General features: G+C 47.0%; 5 protein-coding genes across 5 annotated transcripts; 4 read left to right on the top strand and 1 right to left on the bottom strand.

Annotated features, from left to right (window-relative positions):
- The first annotated feature begins 270 nt into the window (after positions 1–270).
- SPPG_05950 (uncharacterized protein) lies at positions 271–5,242 on the top strand. The gene is made up of 10 exons (XM_016754157.1): positions 271–354; positions 420–841; positions 904–1,012; positions 1,088–1,552; positions 1,617–1,806; positions 1,886–2,261; positions 2,325–2,636; positions 2,707–3,588; positions 3,651–4,529; positions 4,591–5,242. Exons 1-10 carry the CDS (start codon positions 347–349, stop codon positions 5,097–5,099), a joined length of 4,152 nt encoding a protein of 1,383 aa, XP_016607040.1. The 5' UTR covers positions 271–346; the 3' UTR covers positions 5,100–5,242.
- Positions 5,243–5,293: 51 nt separating this feature from the next.
- On the top strand, positions 5,294–6,715 carry SPPG_05951 (uncharacterized protein). Its single transcript, XM_016754158.1, has 7 exons — positions 5,294–5,596; positions 5,661–5,986; positions 6,058–6,103; positions 6,166–6,195; positions 6,251–6,300; positions 6,379–6,473; positions 6,536–6,715. Exons 1-7 carry the CDS (start codon positions 5,317–5,319, stop codon positions 6,561–6,563), a joined length of 855 nt encoding a protein of 284 aa, XP_016607041.1. The 5' UTR covers positions 5,294–5,316; the 3' UTR covers positions 6,564–6,715.
- SPPG_05952 (uncharacterized protein) lies at positions 6,550–8,801 on the bottom strand. Its single transcript, XM_016754159.1, has 9 exons — positions 8,556–8,801; positions 8,387–8,500; positions 8,190–8,323; positions 7,983–8,127; positions 7,688–7,914; positions 7,506–7,633; positions 7,273–7,454; positions 7,164–7,200; positions 6,550–7,106 (listed from the first exon to the last, which is right to left on the bottom strand). The coding sequence occupies exons 1-9, from the start codon at positions 8,775–8,777 to the stop codon at positions 6,907–6,909; spliced, it is 1,389 nt and encodes a 462-aa protein (XP_016607042.1). The 5' UTR covers positions 8,778–8,801; the 3' UTR covers positions 6,550–6,906.
- A 118-nt stretch (positions 8,802–8,919) lies between these two features.
- SPPG_05953 (uncharacterized protein) lies at positions 8,920–11,056 on the top strand. The gene is made up of 8 exons (XM_016754160.1): positions 8,920–9,123; positions 9,189–9,350; positions 9,421–9,509; positions 9,567–9,915; positions 9,976–10,147; positions 10,221–10,294; positions 10,359–10,433; positions 10,502–11,056. The coding sequence occupies exons 2-8, from the start codon at positions 9,201–9,203 to the stop codon at positions 10,907–10,909; spliced, it is 1,317 nt and encodes a 438-aa protein (XP_016607043.1). The 5' UTR covers positions 8,920–9,123; positions 9,189–9,200; the 3' UTR covers positions 10,910–11,056.
- A 548-nt stretch (positions 11,057–11,604) lies between these two features.
- SPPG_05954 (uncharacterized protein) lies at positions 11,605–26,153 on the top strand (the record flags this gene model as incomplete). The annotated part of the gene is made up of 37 exons (XM_016754161.1): positions 11,605–11,740; positions 11,795–11,933; positions 11,995–12,196; positions 12,265–12,364; positions 12,427–12,630; positions 12,700–12,761; positions 12,829–13,071; positions 13,134–13,764; positions 13,830–14,164; positions 14,228–14,949; positions 15,022–15,317; positions 15,384–15,587; positions 15,657–16,256; positions 16,328–16,476; positions 16,539–16,593; positions 16,656–17,080; positions 17,146–17,161; positions 17,231–17,440; positions 17,511–17,748; positions 17,803–18,216; positions 18,273–19,237; positions 19,329–19,374; positions 19,448–19,473; positions 19,535–20,162; positions 20,226–21,343; positions 21,411–21,440; positions 21,512–21,619; positions 21,693–21,806; positions 21,872–22,331; positions 22,390–22,534; positions 22,605–23,091; positions 23,182–24,594; positions 24,654–24,750; positions 24,806–25,818; positions 25,882–25,925; positions 25,988–26,058; positions 26,122–26,153. The coding sequence occupies exons 1-37, from the start codon at positions 11,699–11,701 to the stop codon at positions 26,151–26,153; spliced, it is 12,084 nt and encodes a 4,027-aa protein (XP_016607044.1). The 5' UTR covers positions 11,605–11,698.
- Between the last annotated feature and the right edge of the window lie 18 nt (positions 26,154–26,171).

Genomic DNA, 26,171 nt, shown 5'->3' on the forward strand with positions numbered 1-26,171 from the left:
AGCAAGTTACAAGCGGTAGCTCTGCGCTCTGCACTTCCTCTTGTACATTTCAATACCTGTGTGGTTAGACGGGCAGCATCCGCTCGTCCGGGCGCTGAAGGGAAAGTCGTTGGAGTCGCTTGCTGACGTAAAGCATATGGTCATGTGACTAATACTAAGGTTAAAACACCAAGCTAAGCCTCCAAAACCATTAAGCCTAAAAAGGTAAATGAATCCACAAATTTGAAGCCGTTAAGTTCAAGGCCGTCGGCTCTTCTCTTGGCGAGCAAATTGAAGGTTTTTTTCAAGCGTTTGTTCAAGATTTGAAGGGCAATCGACCCGCAAGGAATCTCATAGTGGATGGAACATGGCGAGGTGAGTTGCGCTGGAAGGGATGGTGGCCACGACTTGAGGGACCTTGAACGTCTTTTGTTTGGCAGACCACACTCGCAATACGCATTTGACGACTATGACATACAAGACAACCTCGACGAATATATGGAAGGTTATGACCATGACACATATGGCGAGACACCCGTCAGTGCCTCCCGCCGTATAAGTCCGACTACCAGAATGGCCTTGGGTCCTTTGCAACTAAATCCTCATGAAGACGGAACACCAAGCTACAATGCGGCAACTCAGTCCTTGTTGGACCAAGCCGACGGCGCCATGGCGTCGTTGATGCACCTCTCCCGTGATACCGACAACTGGAAACCTGTTCTAACACATAAGAATGGTGGGGCGGTAGTGTATCGTACAGCAAAGCACGCAAGAGGGCAGATCCCTGTTTTCAAAGGTGTTGCTATACTGCACGGCTTTGCCCCAGAAGCCATTTTTGCCTTGGTGAGAAACAGGCAGTTGTGTAAGTGGCCTCATTCTTCTCCTGGTGCATTCTGAGAACTGACGCAGCAACTTGTAACAAAGGGGATGACTGGTATTTGGAGGGACACATTGTCGAGCACATCAATGAAAGCACCTCTCTCAGCTACATGGTAATGAAGCCCCAAAACGCCTTATCACAGGCAGTAGCAAGGTAAAATCTCTGCAGAATTCATCCCTCCATACATGTTGCGAGTACACTAATGCTCGTACTACCGTCAAACACTAGTCAAAGAGACTTGGCTCTTATTGATCGAAAGGACTTTGATCCGGCCACCGGGGCCATTGCTTACGCTAGTACATCGGTGGAAACAACCAAAGTGCCAAAACATCCTGGCCGTGTTCGTGCTTTACTGAAACTGAATGGATGGCTTTTGGAACCTCATATTGCATCAGATGGAGTAACCATCAGCACCAAAGTCAGCTACTACATCCAAACTGATGTTGGAGGGCTGTTGCCCAACTCGGTAGTTAAGCGCTACCTTGCCCGTCGTGCGCTGGTCGTCGTGGGTGTGGAACAGTACCTTCGAAAGAATGGCCCTCCCCCTGTTCCAGAATCAGAGGTTGTAGCGGTCAGAAGAGCGCGCACAATGAGCATTCTCAGTACTTCGTCAGATGGAGAGAATACACCGTACCAGTTTCCCCCACCTCCTGAACGTTCCTCTTCTTTCCACGGGTCGCGACTTATGCGCGGGTAAGCTGGTTTATTTACGTTTCCTTTCTTTCTAATGTCAATCACCGCTAAACGTGTGCTGCAGAGGCGCAGGGCCTGAGCAACCACCTTCTCGAATGTCATACCAGGGACATAACATGACGGAAGGAAGAAAGATGCCTTCACACGTGGCTCCTAGCTATGACCGCCAGTCCCGTCAGCATGGGAATCCTCCTCCACCCCGCTCTGTTGTCAACACCGTAGAGGAATCTGTGCAAGATGATGACGATGATGAGGTATGGTCGACTTACTGGATTGCAGGTTGGGATGTGCGAGCACCAAGATTTTGGTTAACCGCGACATTGGCGTGTTTAGGTCATTGTGTATGATGAACATGAAGTCCCAGAGGAAACAGATGATTACGACGAGGTAGATGACGTGGAACTCGAGGAGGAGGACGAACAAGAAGGAGCCGAGGCGACATCGCCCGCACCTGTAGAGATTGATGATGGTGGTCCGTCAACTAATCCTCATAACGAAGCTGCCCTGCTATCTCTGCGTCTTCTACAAAGCCTTGAACCAGAAGACGCTGGGTGGGAGTTTCATTCACAAACAAGTGGAGTGCGTATCTCTCAAAGAGCAGTCGCTGGAGCTCAAATGCCTATGGTGCGTGGAGATGCGATTATTCAAGGCCCCTGGACCGCACAGGAGATCTTGAGTGTCGTCAAAAGCGCGACTGCCAGACGCTCATGTGAGTATCATGCATGTCAAGTGTATCTCTACTGACCAGAGTTGCTAATATCGCGATTTACAGGGGACGCACGTTTTGAAGACGGACGCGCACTGGTTAACTACAACTTGGATGAGGCATTAACCTATAGTCAGCAGAAGGGAACGTTCCCTGTCTCTGGTCGGGACTTTGTTACCACTAATATGACACACTTTGATCCCAAAACGGGTGCCGTTTATTACACTGCTACCAGTGTAGTTGACCAGTCCGCCCCAAGCGATCCCAAGCGGGTTCGTGCCCATCTCACAGTTGCTGGGTGGATCCTTAAACCCGTAAATGGGGGGATCTCTGTGAGCTACATTGTACAAGTGGATGTTAAAGGATCTATTCCTAGCTGTAAGTGACCTTGAGCCATTCAATAGGCCCTTGGCTTAACGTCAAATTGCTTACTCCCGTTCCTCTCCAGCGATTATCAAAGTAATCCAGACTCAAACACCTCTCTGCATTGCAGAAGTGTTCAAATACATTGAACACAAGGGGTTCATCCCTTTTATTATCCGCAGAGTTCCCGGAGTGGACCCTGGCCGCGGACTGGGACTCCGCAGTGAAAGTTTTGAAGCGAAAGGCAGTGTTTATGGCTTGGAATACAGGACGACAGAGGCTCATGGGAAAATCTTGGCTGTTGCCTTACCTAGGTCAGCTTATTCTGATGGTGCTGATGTGCAGGTCACACCTACCGATGGCAGCGTTAAAGTATATAGGGTGCCCGACGATGCGATGGGAAGATTAAAGGATGCGGCGAGCGCAGACAATTCGATTGTCCTCAATGTTATCGTTGAGAAGGAGGCGGACCTGGACGTGAAATTCCGGGTTTCGCCTAGCAATCGCGGTTACATGTGTAACGGTAAAATAATTGAGACCGCCCCGGCGAAACCTGTCATTGCTGCACATCCGAAACCCGTAGCCGAGCCTGTACCAGTTAGGGAAGCCGATACTACCCGGCCTCCTGCTGCGAAAGCCACCTCTGAAGTAAACACGAAGTCCGTTCCCCCCACGAAGACAGAAGGGTCACCGAGCTCAAGCTCAAATACGCCACCGCCCGCAGCTCGACCTACATACATTCCGCACCGGCATACTGAATCCGGCGTCAAAGCGTTGAAGTACTTGAAGCAACTCATGCAAGATGAAGACGCATGGAAGCTCCACTCAGAACAACAGGGCGTAAAGATTTCCACCATCGAAGACGGATCACCGATGCCTGTTGTTCGTGGTGATTCCGTGTTCCCACCAGAGTTCACAGTGGATGAAATTGTCAATGTACTCAGATCATCTGGGGCGCGCAAGATTTGTGAGTATGCAATGCAAGGATGTGTTATACAGACATCGCCGTTAACGCAATTTCCTTTTCAGGGGATGCTCGGTTTGAAGATGGTGATACAGTGGAATGGTTGAACCCGAACGAGCAGGTATTCCGGTCACTCCAAAAGGGACAGTTCCCCGTTAGTGGCCGGGATATTTGCGGTCTGCAGGTTACCGTTTTCGACGCCAGATCATCCACCACCTACATTGTTGCGACAAGTGTGAATGACCCACTTGTTCCGGTTGACCCCAAGCGCGTCCGCGCTGATTTGAAGGTCGCTGGATGGATTTTACAGCCAGTACCGAACGGAGGCGGTGTTAGTATCACTTACATTGTGAACATCGATCCGAAAGGGTCAATTCCAAGCGCCATTGTAAAGGCTGTTTCAGCACAGACTCCGTTATGCGTTGCAGAAGTCCTCAAGTACCTGCGTACGTACGGATCTCCTGTTGCCGGCAAAGTGTTGGGTAACACTGGCGAGGGTATCAAAATTGTAGTCACCAAAGATAAATTCGACCACAAAACATCGACATTGGAGTTTGAGTACACAGCAAATGCAACTCAAGACGGCGATGGAACTCCCGGAACTGGACTTGCTGGGCTCGTCGAATTCCAGATTGACCCGAAAATGTATCCTTCAGGTGTTGATCTGGAAATTCCGGCCAAAACAGTGCAAGATTACTTGATAGTAAAATCGAGTCCAGACGGTCGATTCTTGAGATTGTACATGCGCTTTGACGCTGTAAAGGAGAATGGCTCTGGCAAGATTCAAGTGAAAGTTATCAAGAAGAAGAAGGGAACCGGCAGCAAGGACTTTTCAGTCAATGGGGTGCCTGGCAGTGTCGTGAACGACAAATCTAATAAGGTCATGATCCCGGTCAGAAAGGCTACAACTGCACCTGGGGCAAGTAAGCCCGCCACGGCGACTGGTAAGTGACCCTCGTTATACATTTTTCTTGCAGATACGTTAAACCTGACATTATCACGTAGCTGCCACGCGTCCGCCTCGTCAGGCCCCAGCTGGCGTACCCTCTGAGCCACTCCCCACATCCGAAGCAGTGCCCAAGGTTCCCGTTAAGCGGAGGCCGCCTCCTGCGACCGAGACTGCAGTGCAAGCGCAGCCAAGTACGGTTCCAGCGCCATCAATGTCAACAAGAAGTTTGACCCGGACAAATGAGAACCGTCTCTTCACATATCTGCTTGCACTCCTTTCCATGGCACTCCGTCTACTTCGTCCCTTCCTCGCACCCAACGGACCGGAGCTTCCTGATAGCGTTGATCCCCTCGACATCCGTGCACTGGTCGCGGACGCTGAACGTCTCCGCCTCGTTGGAGTGTCAGCTGTGTCCTTGTTGTTCTTCGGACTGGTTTTGAGGTGGTTCCTAGGTGCTGTATTCGGTGTCGTTGGTGGTGTGTTTAGCATGTTTAGCTTGGGACAATGGGTCTTATTGACTGCTCTGGGAGTTGGCGCATTTTGGATGGGTAAAGGACGACGTTGAGATGACAATCAAATAGAACTAATGTAGGGTTAGGTTTACTTCATAGACACATCTCATAGGTATATAATTCTTCGTTTAGAGATAGTTGTCATGTTTCATACATAAGATAATAAGGGTTCTTGGGATGGCCGATCCTTATTTCCATTCCTCGGGTATTTTTCTGATTAATTATATGCTAAGGTTTTGTATCTCACGGCTCATTTTGAAAGACTCAAACATGGACGGAGAATTCCCTGAAGGGTTTCCAGCGGAAAGATGGAATAACATTCTCCTGTATGCCCATCAACGAATATTGGAGGCAGGCGGGATGGATGCCGTCCTGCCTGCCTGCAATGGTAGCAAGGAACAAGAAGAAGGTTCTGTTGAGGAGAGTGCGGGATTCGAGAGGTTGGTCCGCCATGTCAAAAAAATGGCGGCTGCTGATATTGGTAGCACCATCCCAAAACCTCCCCAACTTCAAAATGACCGGAATGTGGCAGCGAGGTTGAAATCTGTTCGTATGTATTTCAATTAATACTCCCACTGGTCGCCCTGCATCATTGCTCTAAAATATTTCCCCAGAAACATACCTGAACCGTCTAGAATACAATCACCTCGGTACACCATTCTTTGTCATTCGCAAATCCGCCTCCGTCCGCTCTCTGATGCGAACTGCCCAAGAGATTGTGCGGTATGGTCTACCGATAAAATGCCTAGAAGCAGCTGTGGTTGGGATGTTGTTGACGGCGGGGATAGATGGTATCGATCGGATTACGTGTAGTTTTAAATCTCAGGTCGGGTCTGAAGTATATCGACATATCGTTTTGTTGATTCGACATGGGGATCGCTGGGGTGCCCTCGGGCTGTCGAGAAGAAGAGATTTAATGGATAAACCTTTAACTTTTCAGGTAAAAGATTTTCTGGAAAACGATTGGATTATGAGAAGAGGAGTGTGATTGCTGACAGTCATTTGTTGCAGTCTCTGCCAGAAATTCTGATGGAATATCGAACGGCATATGAGAGAAGTATGTTTGAAGAATTGAATGTATGGTATAGGCATGTTATAAACAATGAATATGCTTTGCAGACCAGCACTGTCTCATAAAGGCAAAACTTGGTAAGGCCATTGGAGTTTCTCGTAGCTGCGAAATATTAGTAACTCGGATTTGCAGGTCTCCCTGTCCCCCATGATACCTCCAGTAATGAGCGGATCGCCTGGAAGGTGTGTTGCAATTTGTGACGATCACCTATGCTGGCTACTTTTATCTGAACGCTTGAATTCGTTGCTCTCATTTCCAAGTATCTTTCCTTGCGCTTTCCAACAAGTTCGTACCATTCGTTTACTCCCCAAGCGACACACTCTATGGATCGCTTTATCCGCGGTATTCGCGGAGGGTAGGTGGCCGGAGTTTCCCCCTAACCAACGGAAAAGCTGATCTGATGCGTGTTTCCGCCAGATTTAAGCCCATTTTGGTAGATGTATGAACAGACGAATTCTGGTAATTCAATTAACAAGTAGGCTTAGAGCTATAGAATGATTACGCTAGTGTAAACTAGAAAGTATCGAGATATAATGCCGTTTGCCATCGCATGGCGGAGAAGGCACTACCATTCAAATAGAGTCGGTGGACACAGTAGTATCCACTAGTATCGATTAACAAATCATATAGCCGTCTTATTCCCACCTCATAAATATCTTTCATGTGTGCAAAGGGCACCTCAGCCAAGATTTCAAGTCCCACAAATCCAAGACGTTCCTGCACTCCATTCGATATGCAACGTTATCCACTGGTACTATCTGCTATCTGCTATATACAATAATAGTAGGTCAACGCCGCACATCCCGGATAAGATGGCTCACCGCAGCTTGGTAGAATTCCTCATTGATGTCGACTAATGCCTTGTTATGATCCGCCAAGCGCTCAACCTCCCCGCGTAATCTAGACATCTCCGCCTCTATGCTGTTGCCGCCATTCGACAGTTCCATTTGACGAACCCGTTCTTCCACAGATCTAGTAAATGCGTGTTCTAGAGCCCCGTGTTTAGTGCAAATTCTTGAATAAGACTCCTCATTTAGCAATTTACCTGCTGTCAACGTTTCTTTTTGGAAGACTTCCAGCGGCTATCAAACAGATTCGTAAAATGATTGAGTCCTTGGTGGATCAAGTGAATCGCCGCAAGAAACTGCGCTTACATCGTCCACAATGCCACTACACGCTGGCAATGTCCATTCCTCGCGATCTCTATCCAGTGTGTCCACATCCTCCGCAATCTCATGACGCTTCCAAGGTCTCAAAGCAGGCAAATAATCATTTGATACCCCGGGATCCATCAAATGTGGTGGTCTGAGCAGAATCTTAACGTCCGTCACAGGTGCTAGAGCGAGGTTAGAGCCTAGTCAATTCCGGTGTTGGGGTGGCCCCTTACCCTTATGATTCGAAAGAGTGCGCAAACACTGACGACTAGTAGTATCCCAGACGATCGCTGTGCAATCCTCGGATCCTGACAATAAGAGAGATCCATCAAGCGACAAAGCTAGGCTGGTAACGTTTTGACTAAGAACTGGAATAAGCATGGGTGCAAAACTATATTAAAGCTACCTTTCTCACCTGTGACCCAGTAGGGTACCGCCATCTGCATCTGCATCCTCCACTGCACCTTTCCGCAACCCCACCGTATCACCATCAGCGTTTCGGCTGTACAAATTGGTCTGATATATTGTCCCTTCGGTCGCTCCTGCATATAACCTTGTCTCAGTCACGTCCACTACCAGGCTGCTTATCGCTTTTGGAAAGACGATGGTTGCTAGCAGCTCTCCCGAAGCTCCCTCCCATATCTGACATTGATTAGCTAACCGGGTCAGTATGAGTATAGATTGCATCAAACACCTTGAGTGGTACAAACCTTGCACGTTCTATCTATTGATGTTGTGAATATTCTCGAATTCGCAAAGAGTCCAACCCCAAAGACGATGTCGGAAATTGGCAATGCATGACCAGAAAGAGAACGGTGGGGACTTGAAACTGACTCGCTATTTGGATCTAACACGCTGCGTGACGGATCATGTTAAACGTGCCGATCATCCGTTACGTAGGATGCAGTGATTCCCACCGTGAAAGAAGCCAGACATTTGCCACCGCATCTTCACCTCCTGTGATGAAAGCAACGTCGTCGCTTGAAAAGCGGACGACACGTACAGCCTTATAATGTGCATCGAACATTCGAACGAGGCGTCCACTATTGAGCTACATCACAGGCGTAAATTGAACAGCCAAAGATAAAGCCTAGGTCTGGTGAGGAATGCCCACCTGCCATACGTAGACTCTCCCGGAATAACCGCCGCCCACACAATACTCCCCTGAATGCGATACTGCCATGGAACACAGCTTTTCAGGCAGGACAAACTTTGTATGAAGCTGTCCCTAAAACGAAAAATTTGAGTACACCAAGCCCTTCAAAACAATTATGTGAAGCTACCTTTGCCCAGCTCCAAAGGTGAACAAGTGCCCTATCATTTTGTGCCGCCAAGAAGCTTGAGCTGAACAAAGTACCTCCCGCGGCAGACATTGGCAAAGTTGCGGTGGTTTTCGGATCTGACTTGTTCCCTTTCAAAGAGCCAAGTACCACCCCTGAACGTAGGTCACATATTTGAACGGCTGTGTCCGAGGACGAAGCCGTTACCGCTATCTCTGAAAGCATTTCCAAGGGCAATGGGTAAGGAAGAACTGTCGGACTTACAAAATCAGATTGGGTCAAGTAAGTACTTGTTGCTATGACAACAAATGAGTCACGTGACAGCACATTACCCAAAGGTGGTTGCGTTTGTGTCGTCTGCTGGTGCTGGAGATCAGGGTCCTTGTGTTCATCATCTGGGTTCTGGAGTGCGAGTATAGAATAAGAAGTTTGACGTAAGAGAATATAGGTGGAAGATAGGGGACTAGGACGTTCGTTGCTCTGGACAGTTTTCTGCACGCAACGGTGATCTTGTTTGGTGCGCTCGCGTTTGTTACATCGTAGAAAGAAAACACGCAAGCAACTTTGTTTGGTGAGTGCTGGCTTGTAGTTCACGCGAGAGCTGGGGATACCTTATTGATCAGGTTACTCCACCAGCCCAGATTAGCTATGAGTGACGTCGAGGAACCCAAATCGCCCGCAGTGCCTACATCGCCCAAATCACCCAAATCGCCCAAGTCGTCAGGTCCTACCTCTATATACACCCCAGGAACCGCAGTTTGGGCTAGATTGAAAGGATACCCCTGGTGGCCTGGTCGGGTAGGCATTTAATCTAACGTCGCATATTTGTTCAGCCCTCCATGTGCTAAATATGTTTAATGGTCGACAGATCGAACGAGAAGACGAGTTGCCCGAGGATGTACTTGCCCAGAAAAAATCCAAAACCATAGCAGTGTTCTTCTTTGGTTCGAGAAACTAGTAAGCATAATTGTAGCTATCTGGATTCATTCGCACACATTTGAACGGGCTCTTCAGTTCATGGTTAGCGCAAGATGCATTAAGACCATACAAGGAGCACAAGGAAGAATTTTGTAGCAAGAATAAAACTGCGGCATTCTTGAAAGCCGTTAGAGAGGCGGATGATCCGTCCATACTCGAAAGAGAAGCTGAGGAATTCGCTGCTAAGGCGGAGAGGAAGAGACAAAAGAAATTGGCTACCCCGAGCCGACGCCGGTCGAGTGTGAATGAGACGGGTACTGGCAAGAAAAAGTCTCGACCAGATGCAAATGGAGCGGACACGAAAAAGCGAAGAGTAAGCGAACCGGCGCCAGGCAAGAAAAGCAAGAAGCGTGCAATCGAAGAGTCCGATGAAGAGGAGAAAGAGGTGTGTTAGTTTGTGTGAGGCCATCTTGAATGAGAAGGTGAAGTAAACATCAAAGTAAAGCCCATAGCGGAAAGGAAGCGTCGTAAGCGCGAAGTTCAAGCCGCTGTTGATGACGACGAGGAGAACGAAGGCGCGCATGATACACAGAAGGAAGACGAATCTGGAAATGAATCGGAAGGTACTAAATCGAAAAAGGCCAAGAGAAATGACGAGGAAGGTCACAAATTGCTGAGTATGGCTTGCGAAGGCTTGCGAAATTTGTCATCAACAGGTGAAACCCAGAACTCACTGCTTCTCACATTTAGAGAAACTGTGGAGGATTCGGCTTAAGCTTCAAGGCTTTATCAAGGATGTCAAGGAACAGGGGGATAAACTTAAGGTACTAAAGCATCTCTCATTATGCTATCATAGCGCGATTTCAGCATCTGACCATATGCCCTCAGGCGGAACAATACGAGGAAGCCGAGGCCAAGCTGCGTGAACTGGAGAGTTTCCCACTTACAGTCGACCTATTAAAAGTGCGTTACTTCATGCTGCGAAGCTTGTTAATCACTACCACTAACGTGACTGGGTTGTGTCCAAAAAGGAAACCAAGGTCGGAAAATTGGTGAAACACATGAGCAGACTCCAGATTCCGAACGATAAGCACAACCTTGTACCGCGCTCGAATGACTTGATGGCAAAACTCAAATTGCAACTCCCTGAAGCGTCTGCTGCTGGTGATGAGAAAGAACCCAAGGAGCCCTCTCATAAGGAGGCCGATGCAGAAGGTGAAATCGCCGAGGCTCCTCAAAAAGCTGATGAGGAGATAGTTGACAAGGAGGAACACGACATGGACATTGATAATGGCGATCAGGTCTCGGAACAAGCTCAGGCTGACGATACGCCCTCCCAGAACGAGGACGACTCTAACGGCAAGGTCACAAGGAATGCGAATGGATCGGAGAAGCAGGAAACTGACGATCCTGAAACTGCAGCCATGGACAAAGAATAATTATGTTGCCATATTGGCGACTCATGGTCGCAGATAGCTTTGGCTTTTTGTATCTTTGATATTTTGGGCAAGAATTGACTGTTGGATGATACATAGTGCGTGGGAAAATACAAATGTCAATGTCATTACGTTGCAGTCAACTTGAATGAACCACATTTATTGTGACATTATCATCTCATCATGAAGATAAACAATGACGATGGTCGCGACCATGAATGATAGCAACGATTGCCGCTGCAGGCATCTGATGAGTCGAACAGTCTGCGATTGTATTCCGTTTTTTTCTATAAGGCCCCTCTTCTCCTTTATCCTTGACTCCCAGCAAGGAAGCATGCGAAGAATCTCCCTCTGGCTACGAGAACCTCACCTTCCTGACAGCAACAATGAGCAAGGATTGCCTTGCAATGCTACTATTAATATGCTGCTACGAGCGCAGGTATGCAATGTCCTTGTGCGGTTTCCCATGCTCACGATCCAGTCGAAAGTTTGGTTTACTAGTATCTGAATATCCTCCGACTAAATCGCTTCGAAACAAAGGCCCCGCTCGTAGTAGTAAGTTAGCTTCATGCGGGAGGTTGTCACTGGAGCCAAATGGTTCAATCCGCTTTTCACGTGACTAGCGGCTGCGCCATTATCGTAAGCAAGCGGAGAACTGTGCCAGGGAGATCAGCATCATAGCATTCAGCAAGTGAGGACCGATCTGCCCAACGAGTACAACGCATGAGACATTCTTTATCTTTTTTGCAAGGCTTTTCGTTGAGTGCATAGATCGGTGCACTATAGTTGGAGATGCAGGGGTCGTCGCCTCACCAGAGCGTTGGGAAACAGAAGGTTCGTCGTCCGGAGGTCGAGTCTAACAAGAGCTACATCTCACATGGTTCTCAGAGAGATCTTTTGCCCACTGGTACAAGAGGTAGATCATGGCAAACAGAATCTTCATACATCCCGAGGCAAGCCCTCGGCGACCCTCCATTGTCTACCTTCGAGCAAATAGAATCAACCTTTATCAAGACAATTAAGCCAGGTTCAACAAGTATAATGAGCAGCCCACTAGTTTCTTTTTGCTAAAAGGAACTACCTTGAAGACTCTATAGATTCAAGTTACCACCCGGCACGAACAAAACAACCAACGCAAAGACTCGCCGATGCTGCCCCCAAGAGTGAGATTGTGGCATCTCCCCAAGTAATAGCTCCAGAAAAACAACACTTGTCACCGGGGCTACGGCCAGATAAGGGCTCAAAGAAAGATAGAGAGTCATTCCGAACAGCTCTTGTGAATATCGTGATGTGAGGCCTAGGGACGAATTCCAACTGATAAAGGGGCCAATGCTAATAGGGAGCATCTTCGACTTTAGGCAAGCCGCGCCTGGTTCTCTTACACCAGTGCTTCCCCAAATCGATGTAGAGGTCAATGAAGATCTGCCATCTGCATCTTTGCAAGATAAAGATATGATGGTTAGTATCATGTCAAGGGTAGAGTATAATTGCGTAGTTATTGATTTTTTCAGATATTTTAGCAACGATATTATTACTATATTACGAACGGAATAGATACACATCACGTTGCGAAAATGGAAGACGAATGGCTTGCAAATGTTTTGAAGTTGCTCCCGCAATCTTTAAAAGTATGGCACCAAAATACGTTGCAGGCACTTTCTGGGGAAATGAGAGAAGATTACCACATGAGCGTGAAAAAGGCCATTGTAGATTTTGTTTTGAAGGTGCGGAATGAGAACATGAGAACTAAGATCCTCTGTCTGATGCTAACTGGTGCCGTTTAAATTCAACAGGATCCTCGACAAAAGGTTGAGTATGGTGGCCCAGAAAAGGCTGGAAATGAAAGCTTTGTTATGTAGGTAACTTGTGTGCTCTTTAGATTTAGGTATACTTGACCACTTATACTCCGCTGCCATTAAAAGGATCCGGCGTTCGACCCCAACGTGGCAGATGGCGTACGTTCAAGCCTATCAAAGCATACAATCTTCGCTTTTTATTATCAACCCCACGATAGCGGAGATACAGGATCTTTGGCACAACTTTGAGGACATTCGGCTATTTGACATGGATGCAGTCTTCAGCAAAGGAGGTGCATTTGAACTGCGCGCCTTCAAAACTACTCTAACGCAGCGTTTTGAGAAGGCGCACGAAAAGCTCATGACCAGGTACCGAACATCCTTGAGTTGTCCCGCTTTCTTCATGGGCTCACGCACTTGAAAATTAACAGCTGGTATCCGGCCATGTTGAATGTCTTCTATCAAGGCACCAAGCGCAATGAATGGTCCTCCATTCCAACAGAAAGAATGGAAACGTTCTTCCGAACCGTTTCATTTATTCTCGCAAATCAATTACGTCTCATTGTATCGCGATCGCTTGAAGACTTCGTTTCTCTTTTCGACACTGACAACCGTCCAGCTGGCAAGAGTTTCGAAAATTCTCAGCCGCTTTCTTTTGTCGTTCGCCTCGTTTTGGATGATACAAGGGTGGTTTTCGAGCCATCTGCGAAGGATATCTTGACGACTGTGGACAGCCTCCTGGATGCTCTACTTGTAGCGGCCGACAGAGTTCCGAAGATCGAGACGCAGCTTTTCTCCACCGGACAAGCCGTTACGAGTACACGGGCGGGAATCATGAACCTGAAGCCTGAACAATGTATCAAAGTGACATTTGCAGAGACTTTCCCGGTGGTAGTGGAAGAGGCACGGGAAAATCTCAAGAGTATTATCTCGAAGCGTTTACAGCTGCCGCAGGTCTATCTGCAGGAATTTGATAAGCACCGTGCATTGATAGGGAAAACTGCAGAGAAAGATGTCGCAGTATTCCTCACCACGGAGCCAACCTCGGATAAAATGATGGAGGTACGGTGGATTGTTCTGGCGTCTCACGAGCTCATCTCATCATTGAATTTTTTGCTGCATTTTAGGAAGTTAAGCGCTACCGTGAGCTTGCTTCGGCGAAGATCCACAGTGCATACCCCTTCATTGTGAACTTCCCATTAATCGAACTTCATTGCGAAGACTTCATCAATACCTTATCGGAGCGTGCAATTACCTTGAGCAACAATATCCTAGACCACCTAAATTCCATCTACCGCACCGACTGCAATCAGATCATTGCGTCTTTCGAGGCCATCTCCAAGAAAATGCTTACGCCACCCAGTAACGTAGAAGAAATGGTTGCACTTCAGAAGTTTATTGACGAAACAAGAACGGTTACAATGCGCTCCCTTGAGGAATTGGTGGACGGAGCCAAGCGGAGGTATTTAAATGGGATCAAGAGCATTTGTCAACCATCCATAATAATGTGCGGCATCCTCTTTAGATTGAACTTCATGTTGATTTATTCTAATTTAAATGCCGAGGATTACGAACTCAATACTGGCTTATTCACTTGGCCACAGAAAATGCAACCGACATTTGTTGAAGGAGAAAACATTCTCATGCGATCACGGTCCACTAATCAAGACGAGCTCAAAGCCCGCAGGGAAAAGTTGCTTGCCGAGCTCGACGGATACGCCAAGCAGATTGAAGAGTATCATACATTTGGCAACTATGAGGAGCTTTCAAAGTATCTCAAAGCTGCCCAGAAACTGCAAGCGCGTTTGGATTCGATTGCAGAACGAATTGTTGCCTTTAATCGCGAGGAGGAACTTTTTGGTTGGGAAAGCACAAAGTTCAATGCTCTAAACACCGCGTTGGACGCATTGGCACCATTCCTTACACTGTATCAAACATCAGTCGATTTCCAGCGATGCTACCACAGTTGGATGACAGGGCCGTTCCTAAAACTAGATCCAGAAGTTGTGGATGCCGAAGTGACGAACATGCGCAGAAATATTTTCAAGCTTTCTTTGTCTTTTGAGAACAACCCAGCGCCCTCAGAAATCGCAGAGATCACCAAGGAGCAGATTGAGAGGTTCCAAGTGTCATTGCCCTTAATCAGCACCCTCTGCAATCCTGGTCTGAGAGAACGCCATTGGAAAGAGATCAGCCAGGTTGTTGGATTCAGATTCCAGCCTGATGAGACAACAAGCTTGTCGGGAGGTACTGCATTGCCATATAAAGCGTCAGATTTTTGTTTGATTTCTGATTACTGATTTTGGTCACGACCATTAGTCCTTGAGCGAAATTTGAGCGAACACATGGACCGACTGGAACAGATCAGCTCAGTGGCAACCAAAGAGTATTCCTTCGAAAAAGCTCTCCAGAAGATGTATGCCGAATGGCAGGCCATGGAGTTTGGCACTGTAGAATATCGCGACACCGGAACCCATATTTTGTCATCCGTGGATGAGATACAGTCATTGTTCGATGATCACATTGTCAAAACGCAAACCATGCGTAGTTCTCCATTCATTAAGGCATTTGATGAAGAAACCAGGGCTTGGGAGGAAAGGCTTCTTACAATGCAGGTATGCTATCAAAACGGCCCGAATCTAAATTTGGCGAATGGAGCTGAAGGTCACATCGTAATGTAGGAAATTGTCGATGAGTGGCTGAAGGTACAGGCAACTTGGCTGTATCTGGAACCAATTTTCAGTTCGGAAGACATCATGAGGCAAATGCCTACAGAAGGCAAACGGTTTGTCTCTGTCAATAAGACTTGGAAAGACATTATGGCTTTCTGCGTTGTGGATCAGCATGTGCTTCGCGTGTGTGCGATGCCGGATCTCCTCCACAAGGTTCGGCGAGGTACTTTGTTTGTTTCCTTTTCATTGAAAGCTAATGGGTCAATTGTTCTGATGCTGAAGCTTACGGATAGTAACAATGAGCTGGAGCTAATCCAAAAAGGCTTAAACCAATATCTTGAGGTTAAGCGACTCTTCTTTCCTCGGTTCTTTTTCTTGTCGAACGATGAGATGCTCGAAATTCTCTCCGAGACTCGTGATCCAAAGAGAGTTCAACCCCACCTCAAAAAATGTTTTGAAGGAATCAACAGTCTTGAATTCGACGAAGATGTCGAAATTCTTGGCATGTACAGCAGCCAGAAAGAGTACATCAAATTCAGCCATCCCATATCTACGGCTGCAGCCGCTGGTGCAGTTGAGCGCTGGTTGTTGGATGTGGAGAGAGCGATGCTGGCAAGCATGCGCACTGTAACGGCGGCAGCATATGAAGACTACAAAGAGACACCTCGTGAAGAGTGGGTGTTGAAATGGCCTGGGCAGGTTGTACTTGGTGTCAGTCAGATTTTCTGGACGAGGGAGGTAGAGTTTGCTATTTTAGAGGGCAGACAAAATGGCCTGGCAAAATACGTTGATCAGAGTACCGAGAGACTTTCAAAAGTTGTTGAGCTGGTCCGAGGGAATCTCTCCCGACTTGCTCGAACGACGCTGGAAGCACTCGTCGTGGTGAGTTCGCAATGATGCAGAAATGCTTCCGACCTGTGCACGCACATTAATAAGCTTGCCTCGCTTGGCAGATTGATGTTCATGCTCGCGACGTTGTAAGCAAGCTGGATGAAGATAAGGTCAGCAGTACCACGGACTTTGGATGGCTGAGTCAATTGCGATACTATCTACCTGATAAAGACACTGGGGTATTGGTGAAGATGATTAATTCTGTTCAAAAGTAAGTCGAACGTTATTGAGCTGCTTTCTAGCTACAATTGACATATTCCCATGTCAATACAGGTACGGTTACGAGTACTTGGGAAACACTGGAAGACTGGTCATTACTCCGTTGACGGTATGATTGTGCTGCAACGTAGATCTCTCTGGCCGGAAGTATAATACTTTTCTTTCGTAAAGGACCGGTGTTATCGGACGCTTTTTGGAGCGTTACAGCTCAATTTGGGGGGCGCACCAGAGGGTCCGGCTGGAACGGGAAAGACCGAAACGGTCAAGGATCTTGCAAAGGCTTTGGCAATGTTCTGTGTTGTTTACAACTGCTCTGACGGTCTCGATTACATTGCAATGGGCAAATTCTTCAAGGGCCTTGCTTCGGCAGGTGCTTGGGCATGCTTTGACGAATTCAATCGAATAGATTTGGAGGTCTTGTCAGTCGTGGCTCAACAGATTCTCACGATTCAGAGAGCTAAGGCGGCGAAGCTGGAAATATTCACCTTTGAAGGAACAGAGTTAACTCTGAACCCAGTCTGCAACTGCTTTATCACCATGAATCCGGGATACGCCGGGCGTAGCGAACTTCCAGATAACTTGAAAGCTCTGTTCAGGTGCGCCCACTTTAGCCCTCTCGCTAACAGGATGAATGATTAACTTCATTACTTTGTCCTTATAGACCTGTCGCTATGATGGTGTGTTCTTTGCTTTGGTGCACTGTTTTCCTTGGGAACTCTGTCATCTAATGCTTTAATGGTTGGCAGGTGCCCGATTACACTCTAATTGCAGAGATCAGTTTATACAGCTTTGGCTTCGTCAATGCCCGTAGCTTAGCGGTGAAGATCACAGCTACCTACCGACTATGCTCGGAGCAACTCAGTTCTCAGGATCACTACGATTACGGCATGAGAGCTGTGAAGTCCGTTTTGAATGCAGCTGGAGCCTTAAAGTTGAAGTATCCAAATGAAAATGAGGTAGCTACGTTTTGATTGTACCAGTAAGACTGGTTTTACCCTTCTAAACTCTGACTTGGCTTTGCGAAAGAATATCCTTGTTCTCCGGTCCATCATTGATGTTAATCTGGCAAAATTCCTGGTTCAGGATATTCCATTGTTCAAAGGCATTGCGGCGGATCTATTCCCGGGGGTCTCGTTGCCTACACCAGACTACGAGAAGCTTATCAAAGCCATTCAGGCCAACTGTGCACGTTCAAATCTGCAACTGGTTCCAGCTTTCCTAGAAAAGATCTTACAGATCTACGAGATGATGTTGGTGCGGCATGGTAGGTGGTAGCAATATGGCTTATCGTCATAGCCTGTGCTAATAAGTACTTTAGGTTTCATGTTGGTGGGAGAGTCATTTTCTGGAAAGACTGCTGCTTACAGAGTCCTGCAAGGTGCACTCAGCGATATGAACAAAGAAAACGCAGAACTGGAGGCCAAGGTCCTGACCTACGTTTTGAATCCGAAGTCGATCACCATGGGTCAGCTGTACGGGCAATTTGATCCGGTTACGCATGAATGGTCTGATGGAGTTCTGGCAGTGGGCTTCCGCGGTTTTGCTTCTTCCCAAAGTCCCGAACGCAAATGGATCATATTTGACGGTCCCGTGGATGCGGTTTGGATTGAAAATATGAATACGGTGCTTGATGACAACAAAAAGCTCTGCCTAAACAGTGGTGAAATCATTCAGCTTTCGTCGACAATGAGCATGATTTTCGAAGTCCGCGACTTGGCGGTTGCGTCTCCAGGTACGTTGAAATCGTGGGTTCTTTACTTGCAGCACTACTTAACCCAAGCACTGTAGCGACTGTCAGTCGATGTGGTATGATATACATGGAACCAAGTCGCCTAGGCTGGCGAGACACAATATTTGTGTCCTGGTTAGCTCGAAGTCAGCTGGATGAAGGCCAGAAAAAGGTGATGGTAGCCATGATTGATTGGCTTGTGAGCTCATGCTTGTCCTTCGTGAGAAGGGAATGCGTTGAGCTGTCTGAGACCAGTGATATCAACATGGTCACCTCACTTCTCAATATCTTTGAAAGCTTGCTGGACGACTTTGCACAAGACAAATCAGCTGAACTTACTACTCGATGCATTCAAGGAGCGTTCATCTTCTCGCTGGTTTGGTCTGTCGGCGCGAGCGTTAATGAAAACGGCAGAGCAAAGTTTTCCCAGCACCTGCGTACACTCTGCAGCGGCGCTTTGCCCAACGGGTTTTCCTTTGATGCCCAATTCCCGGAAGGAGCCGTATATGACTTCGTTTTTGAAAAAACTGACGGGGGATCTTGGCGACCTTGGGTGGACACAATTCCTACTGACTGGGCTATTCCATCCAAGATGAAAGTGGACAACATCATGGTTCCAACGGTGGATACAGCGCGGTATGGATTTTTGCTTCAGCTCTTGGTCCGGCATCAGAAGCATGTTCTGTTTGTTGGACCGACAGGAACTGGAAAGTCGATGTACATACGCGACGGTTTAGTCAATCGTCTGCCCAAAGATGTCTACATACCTGCTTTCATAAATTTTTCGGCTCAAACTACAGCGAATCAGACTCAGGAGATAATAGAGTCAAAGCTTGATAAACGCCGCAAAGGAGTTTATGGACCACCTATGGGGAAAAGGTCGGTGATCTTTGTGGATGATCTAAACATGCCGGCCCGTGAAGTGTATGGAGCGCAGCCGCCGATTGAGTTGTTGAGACAATGGATGGACCATGAAGGTAAGCCTTCAATTCCATTCCCTCTCTTGAATCCGGCATTTATCAATGTATTGGCAGGATGGTACAATCAAAATGTTATGACGGTAAGAAGCCCCGATTGTTAAAGCGCCCAGATGGTTTTACTTATGACCCTACCAGAAATTTGAGGCTATCCAATTTGTTGGTGCCATGGGACCTCCGGGTGGTAAGTGCGATTAAGCCCGGGTTTATTCCTTCGAGGCACCGGGGCTAACTTTCGCTCTCTTGCTTTCATCAAGGGGGCCGTAACCCTGTGACTTCCCGGGTGCGTTCTGCTTTCACGCTTCTCTTTGCTAGTATCTAGTCTGACAGCATGCACTTTCCAGTTTCTTCGACACTTCAACACAATTACTATGACCTCTTTCGATGATACGGCCTTGCACCGAATTTTTGAAACCATCTTGGTATGGCATTTGACGTCCAATAATTTCCCAAAGGAGATTATCGATATGTCGAAGTCAGTTGTCGATGCCACCCGACAGATTTACAGAGGGGCAATGTCAAATCTCCTGCCAACTCCTAAGAAATCTCATTACACTTTCAATTTGCGCGACTTTTCCAGGGTTATACAGGGAGTTTTATTAGCTCGTCCGGAAACGGTCAGCAACAAAGAAAAGATGGTCCGACTGTGGCTACACGAAGCGTATCGTGTTTTTTATGATCGGTTGATTGATGATGATGATAGAAAATGGTTCTTCACCTTCAGCAAAACGGAAATTGTCAAAGCCGCCTTTAATCTCGAATTCGATAAAGTCTTCCGCATGTACGATTCAAATGCTGATGGAATTGTAGAAATCGATGATCTACGAAGTCTCATTTTTGGAACATACCTATCTCCTCGGGATGCAGCCGGCAGAGCTTATGATGAAATAACAGATCTCAATGCACTGACCGAATTTATGGAGAAAAGCTTGGGAGAATTTAATCAAGTTAGCAAGAAGCCCATGGATTTAGGTATCCTAATGCTTCAATCCCTGTTTTTCATATTTTTTGAATCTAACGCAGATTTTCTGGCAGTAATGTTTCGGTTTGCTATTGAGCACCTCTCCAGAATAAGTCGAGTTCTGCAACAACCACGCGGCAACATGCTGTTGGTGGGTGTTGGTGGGAGTGGTCGACAAAGCTTGACTAGGATGGCGGCATATCTTGCAGAATATGAGGTGTTTCAAGTGGAGATATCAAGAAATTATAACGCACAGGCGTGGCATGACGATCTAAAGAAGTTGTATAAGTCGGCAGGCGGTCTTGGCAAGCCTACTGTGTTCTTGTTCAGTGACACGCAATGTCAAGAAGAATCATTCCTAGAGGATATTAACAACATGCTGAATGCTGGTGAAGTACCAAATCTTTTTGCGGCCGATGAGAAGCAAGAGCTGTTTGAACTGATGAGATCGGATACTCGGAGCGCTGGACGTGCAGCGGATTCGTCACCCGCAGCAATGTTCCAGTGGTTTTTGGACCGTTGCCGAGAAAACCTTCACATATGCCTGTGCATGAGTCCCGTCGGTGATGCGTTCCGCAACCGTTTACGCAAGTTCCCATCCCTGATTAATTGCTGTACAATCGACTGGTTTACCGACTGGCCAGATGACGCACTGATGGCAGTAGCAAAGAAATGCTTGTCGGATATCGAAATGGAGGACGACGTACGAAAAAATGTGGTAGCAATGTGCAAGCACTTTCACGAGAGCACCCGTGCGCAGTCAACTAGATTCTTGAGCATCAATAAGAGACATAATTATGTTACCGCCACCTCATTCATCATGCTTATCAAGACGTTTAAAGACCTGCTGGGGTTGAAACGCTCAGAGGTGCTTAAACTTCGAGATCGATATGTGAATGGTTTAGAGAAGTTGAGTTTTGCAAAAGCCTCCGTCTCCAAAATGCAGGTGGATCTGGGTGAGCTACAACCGCAGCTCATCAAGACAAAGGAGGAAACAGATGTTATCATGCGTCAAATTGAGAAAGAATCGGTTGAAGTGGCACAGGTGAAGACGGTAGTTAAGGCGGATGAAGAGGTTGCCACTAAGAAAGCAAATGAAGCGACGGCCATAAAAGAGGATTGTGAAGCTCAATTAGCAGAGGCTATACCCGCTTTGGAAGCCGCCATAGCTGCTTTAGATACCTTGAAGAAGGTTTGCGTTTACATTTGATTTGTTTAGGCTTGACTATCATGCTGAAATGTTTCCAATTACTTTGTAGAGTGACATCGATATGCTCAAAACAATGAAGGTGAGTAGGTAATGGCTCACCTGGTCTCCATCAATGTTTCTCACTATTCGCATCGCTGCTTCCACAAATAGAGCCCTCCCTCAGGTGTAAAATTTGTCATGGAGGCAGTATGTGTCATGAAGGATGTCAAACCTGTCAAAGTTACCGATCCTAGCGGAAAGAAGGAAGAGAGTTATTGGGTTTGTACCCTCCAGTTTGCGTCGCGGAATATGCCTTCTGTGGGAGGAACTTACTGATTGTGCTTCGCGACAGGTTCCGGCCCAAAAGCTGCTCGGAGATGCCGGATTTCTACCCAGCTTGAAATCCTATGATAAAGAGAACATTGACCCCAAAATAATGAAAGTTATTCGAGGAAAATTTATCGATGTAAGTTGGCAGGTATCTGAAAAGAAAGCCGGGGCTCGATCTGAAAAAGCAAATTACTTCCTCAGCATCCGGAGTTTGACCCTGAAAAGGTGGCCAAAGCGTCATCCGCCGCAGAAGGTCTTTGCCGCTGGGTGCGTGCAATGGAGTCATACGATCGAGTCGCTAAAATCGTAGCACCGAAGAGGGAAGCGCTCGGCAAAGCACAGGCGGAACTTGCCGAGGTGATGGCAAAATTAAATGAAAAGAGAGCAGCGCTGAAGGCTGTCGAAGACAGAATGTCCAACCTTGAGGAAAAGTTCCGGGCCATGACGGATAAGAAAGATCAGCTGGAGAAGCAAGTTGAATCTGTATCAAACCAGTTGGTTCGAGCGGAAAAGCTGATCGGCTCTCTTGGAGATGAGCGAGACAGATGGACGCAGACTGCTGCCGACTTACAAAAGCAGTATATTGCATTGACAGGAGATGTGTTAGTGGCAAGTGGCATGGTCGCATACTTGGGCGCTTTTACCAAGGCATTTAGAGATGGTAGGGTACTATTTACTGTGATTCAATATCGCTTTTGTACTGATCTGACCCATTGCAGAATGTGTTGTCGAATGGACGAGAGCCTGCAAAGCTAAAAGGATACCCTGCTCAGAAACGGACGACATCAAACTCGCCAGCGTTCTTGGTGATCCTATTTTGATACGGGAATGGATATTAGCAGGACTTCCAAATGATGCATTCTCGTAAGTTGGCATCCTTCTGCCTGAACTCCCCTCGATACCACTTATAAACCTATCATAACCTCATGCATAGAATTGACAACGGTGTGATCATCAAGAACGCATACCGTTGGCCTTTAATGATTGATCCACAAGGACAAGCGAACAGGTGGATCAAGAACATGGAAAAGGCGAAGAACCTACAGGTCATCAAATTGACGGATGCGGACTATATCCGTACTCTTGAGAATGCTATTCAATTCGGGACTCCGGTTCTCCTGGAGAATGTTTTAGAGGAAATCGATCCTGTCCTGGAGCCCTTGCTTTTGAAGCAGACATTCCGTCAAGGAGGAGTCACCTGCATACGACTAGGAGACAGCACCGTGGAATATTCCCCAGAGTTCCGATTTTATATAACCACCAAACTTCGAAATCCGCATTACCTACCTGAGCTTTCCACTAAAGTAACATTATTGAATTTCATGATAACCCCTGAGGGACTCGAAGACCAGCTTCTTGGAATTGTTATAGCCAAAGAACGGCCTGAGTTGGAAGAAATGAAGGCACAACTTGTTATACAGGTATCGTATTACTGGGGACATTGAACGCCGCCAACGTGTTTGTCAAGTTATACGAAGATGCTGACTAACTTTGCTGCCGCCGTACAATAGAGTGCCGAGAACAAAAAGCAGTTGCAGGCGGCCGAATCCAAAATTCTTGAAGTGCTATCCTCTTCTCAGGGCAACATTTTGGAAGATGAAACTGGTATTCAAATTCTTTCCTCCTCGAAAGCCCTGGCGGTAACTGTTAGCGAGAAGCAAGTTGCGGCAGAGGCAACAGAGCGTAAAATTGATGAAATTCGCGTTGGGTATAAACCAATAGCGCTCTACGCATCCGGCCTCTTCTTTTGCATTGCTGAGCTGGCGAACATTGAGCCAATGTACCAGTACAGTCTTACGTGGTTCATCAACTTATTCATCCACTCTATCGAATCAAGCGAGAAATCATCGGATTTAGTAACCCGCCTAGCGACCTTACGCACGCATTTCACAGAAGCTCTTTACAGAAACATATGCAGATCTCTGTTTGAAAAGGACAAGCTTGTGTTCTCGTTTCTCTTAACCATTGCTATTCTGCGGGGACGTGGGGAGATTGATGCGGACGAGTGGAGATTCCTTCTGACTGGCGGAATCGGTCTTACTGCAACGAAAACACCAAATCCGGATGCTTCATGGATTAGTGACAAATCCTGGAGTGAAATATGTCGACTATCTACATTGACGGCGTTCACAGATATTGATAAAGTGTTCAGCGAAAACGCAAGCGACTGGAAGCGCATATTCGATAGTCCCACCCCGCAGGACCTCTCCCTTCCTGGCAAGTGGAAGGATACGTTAAACCCTTTCCAAAAACTCTGCGTTCTTCGTACTTTGCGTCCGGATAAGATGATTGCCGCCATATCTTTGTTTATCATCGAGAAAGTGGGAAATCGGTTTGTCGAACCTCCACCATTCGATCTAAGCAGTAGTTACGCTGACTCAAATCCATGCGCCCCACTGATATTCGTACTTTCGCCTGGGGCGGATCCCATGACGAGTCTGCTCAAATTTGCAGAAGAAAAGAGAATGGGGGGTAATCGCCTGAATTCTATTTCGCTTGGACAGGGACAAGGACCGATCGCCGCAAAAATGATCAGCGCAGGTGTGAACGAAGGCTCCTGGGTGGTTCTTCAAAACTGTCATCTTGCGATCAGTTGGATGTCTAGTCTTGAAAAGATCTGCGAAGAACTTTCGCCGGAGTCTACACATAGGGACTTCCGTTTGTGGTTGACCTCATACCCTAGCGACAAATTCCCCGTAACATTACTTCAGAACGGAGTGAAGATGACGAATGAACCGCCCGCAGGCTTGCGCGCCAATCTGCAAAAGTCATATATGAGCGATCCACTGAATGATAAAACCTTCTATGAAGGATGTAAGCAGCAACAAGTTTTTGAGAAGATGCTGTTTGGCTTGTGCTTCTTCCACGCAATGGTACAAGAACGAAGGCAATTTGGACCAATAGGATGGAATATTCCGTATGAAGTGAGTATCGATTCTCCAAACGTCCTGGGTACTGTGATATTTTACTGATAAAAAAACAGTTCAACGATACAGATCTCAGAATATCCGCGCGACAGTTACGAAATTTCCTCAGCGAATATGACGACATCCCGTACGATGCACTTGCGTACTTGACCGGTATGTTTAAGACTATATGATTCCTTGCAGCTTTCCACGCTCAATCCTATAACAGGGCAATGCAATTACGGTGGACGAGTGACCGATGACAAGGACCGACGTTGCTTGATGACATTGCTCGATCTCGTGTATAACCCAGGCATCCAAAAGGACAATTACAGCTTTTCCCCCAGCGGGGTCTATCACGTTCCCTCGACAACAAGTCATGCCGGGATCCTAGACTATATCAAAAATCTCCCATTGGAGACCAGACCAGAAGTGTTCCACTTACATGAAAACGCCGACATTACGAAAAGCCAAATGGACACGGAAAACTTCTTTCGCTCGATAATGCTAACCCAGGGACGAGCTGACTCTGGTGGCTCGCGTTCCACAGAACAAATAGTTTCTGAAGTCGCTGCCGATATGCTCAATAGATTACCACCGGCGGTGGATACTCAGCAAGTCTCCACCAAGTATCCCGTGAGCTACATGGAAAGTATGAACACGGTGCTACTCCAGGAAGTGATTCGATTCCGAAATCTGACGGAGGTCATACGTGAGAGCTTGATCAACATTCAAAAGGCCATTAAGGGTTTAGTGGTCATGTCCTCTGATCTGGAAGATGTGCTACAAAGCATCCTGGTTGGCAGCATACCTAAAATGTGGGCAGGAAAATCATATCCCTCCATCAAACCTCTGCCGTCCTATTTTAACGATCTCCTGCAACGCCTTACGTTTTTCCGGAAATGGATTGACGAAGGACCGCCAATTGTCTTTTGGCTCAGTGGATTCTTTTTCACCCAAAGTTTTCTTACGGGATGCTTGCAAAACTATGCCCGGAAGTACACCATTCCCATCGACTTGTTGACGTTTGAGTTTCAAGTACAGCCTACCCGCAGTGCTGGGGTACGCCCGGAAGAAGGCGCTTACATCAATGGAATTTTCTTGGAGGGGGCCCGATGGGATATTGAAGAGAATTCAATTGTAGAGAGTTATCCAAGGGTTCTTTATGATGCATTGCCCATTATATGGTTGAAGCCAGGAGAGAAAACGAAATTTGAATCGAAAGATACTTATGACTGTCCGGTAGGTTGCCGGGGCAAAGTTACCTTGCTGCTATACTCTTCTAACCTACAACGATAACTGCAGGTGTACAAAACTAGCGCGCGAAGAGGAACGTTGTCAACTACCGGGTAATATATACGCAAGTCAGTAAAAGATCATTGAATCATCCGCTGACAGAGACTTTACACAGGCATAGTACCAACTACGTAATGTCCATGCGGATACCAACGAAAGCGCCAGAAGAGCAATGGATAAGAAGAGGTAAGATTAGGTTTATAGACTCAGTGAACAATGTCACTTACTTACGAAACCAATGCATTGCAGGAGTGGCTGGCCTACTGCAACTTAACGACTGATAAGAGAGCCTGAAGCAG

This window comes from Spizellomyces punctatus (genome assembly GCF_000182565.1).
Source record: "Spizellomyces punctatus DAOM BR117 chromosome Unknown supercont1.10, whole genome shotgun sequence".
NCBI classification, from domain to species: domain Eukaryota; kingdom Fungi; phylum Chytridiomycota; class Chytridiomycetes; order Spizellomycetales; family Spizellomycetaceae; genus Spizellomyces; species Spizellomyces punctatus.

Bases quoted from the DNA above. Each gene is read 5' to 3' on its own strand.
- SPPG_05951 (XM_016754158.1), top strand. From the start codon at position 5,317: ATGGACGGAGAATTCCCTGAAGGGTTTCCAGCGGAAAGATGGAATAAC. The intron at 5,597-5,660 runs GTATGTATTTCA...ATATTTCCCCAG, and splicing joins AGCGAGGTTGAAATCTGTTC to AAACATACCTGAACCGTCTA. The intron at 6,196-6,250 runs GTAAGGCCATTG...TCGGATTTGCAG, and splicing joins TCTCATAAAGGCAAAACTTG to GTCTCCCTGTCCCCCATGAT.
- SPPG_05950 (XM_016754157.1), top strand. The intron at 2,262-2,324 runs GTGAGTATCATG...CGCGATTTACAG, and splicing joins CGCGACTGCCAGACGCTCAT to GGGACGCACGTTTTGAAGAC. The intron at 2,637-2,706 runs GTAAGTGACCTT...GTTCCTCTCCAG, and splicing joins TAAAGGATCTATTCCTAGCT to CGATTATCAAAGTAATCCAG.
- SPPG_05953 (XM_016754160.1), top strand. From the start codon at position 9,201: ATGAGTGACGTCGAGGAACCCAAATCGCCCGCAGTGCCTACATCGCCC. The intron at 9,351-9,420 runs GTAGGCATTTAA...AATGGTCGACAG, and splicing joins ACCCCTGGTGGCCTGGTCGG to ATCGAACGAGAAGACGAGTT. The intron at 10,295-10,358 runs GTACTAAAGCAT...ATATGCCCTCAG, and splicing joins AACAGGGGGATAAACTTAAG to GCGGAACAATACGAGGAAGC.
- SPPG_05952 (XM_016754159.1), bottom strand. From the start codon at position 8,777: ATGCTTTCAGAGATAGCGGTAACGGCTTCGTCCTCGGACACAGCCGTT. The intron at 8,501-8,555 runs GTAGCTTCACAT...TTTTCGTTTTAG, and splicing joins ACCTTTGGAGCTGGGCAAAG to GGACAGCTTCATACAAAGTT. The intron at 7,915-7,982 runs GTTTGTACCACT...AATCAATGTCAG, and splicing joins CAATAGATAGAACGTGCAAG to ATATGGGAGGGAGCTTCGGG.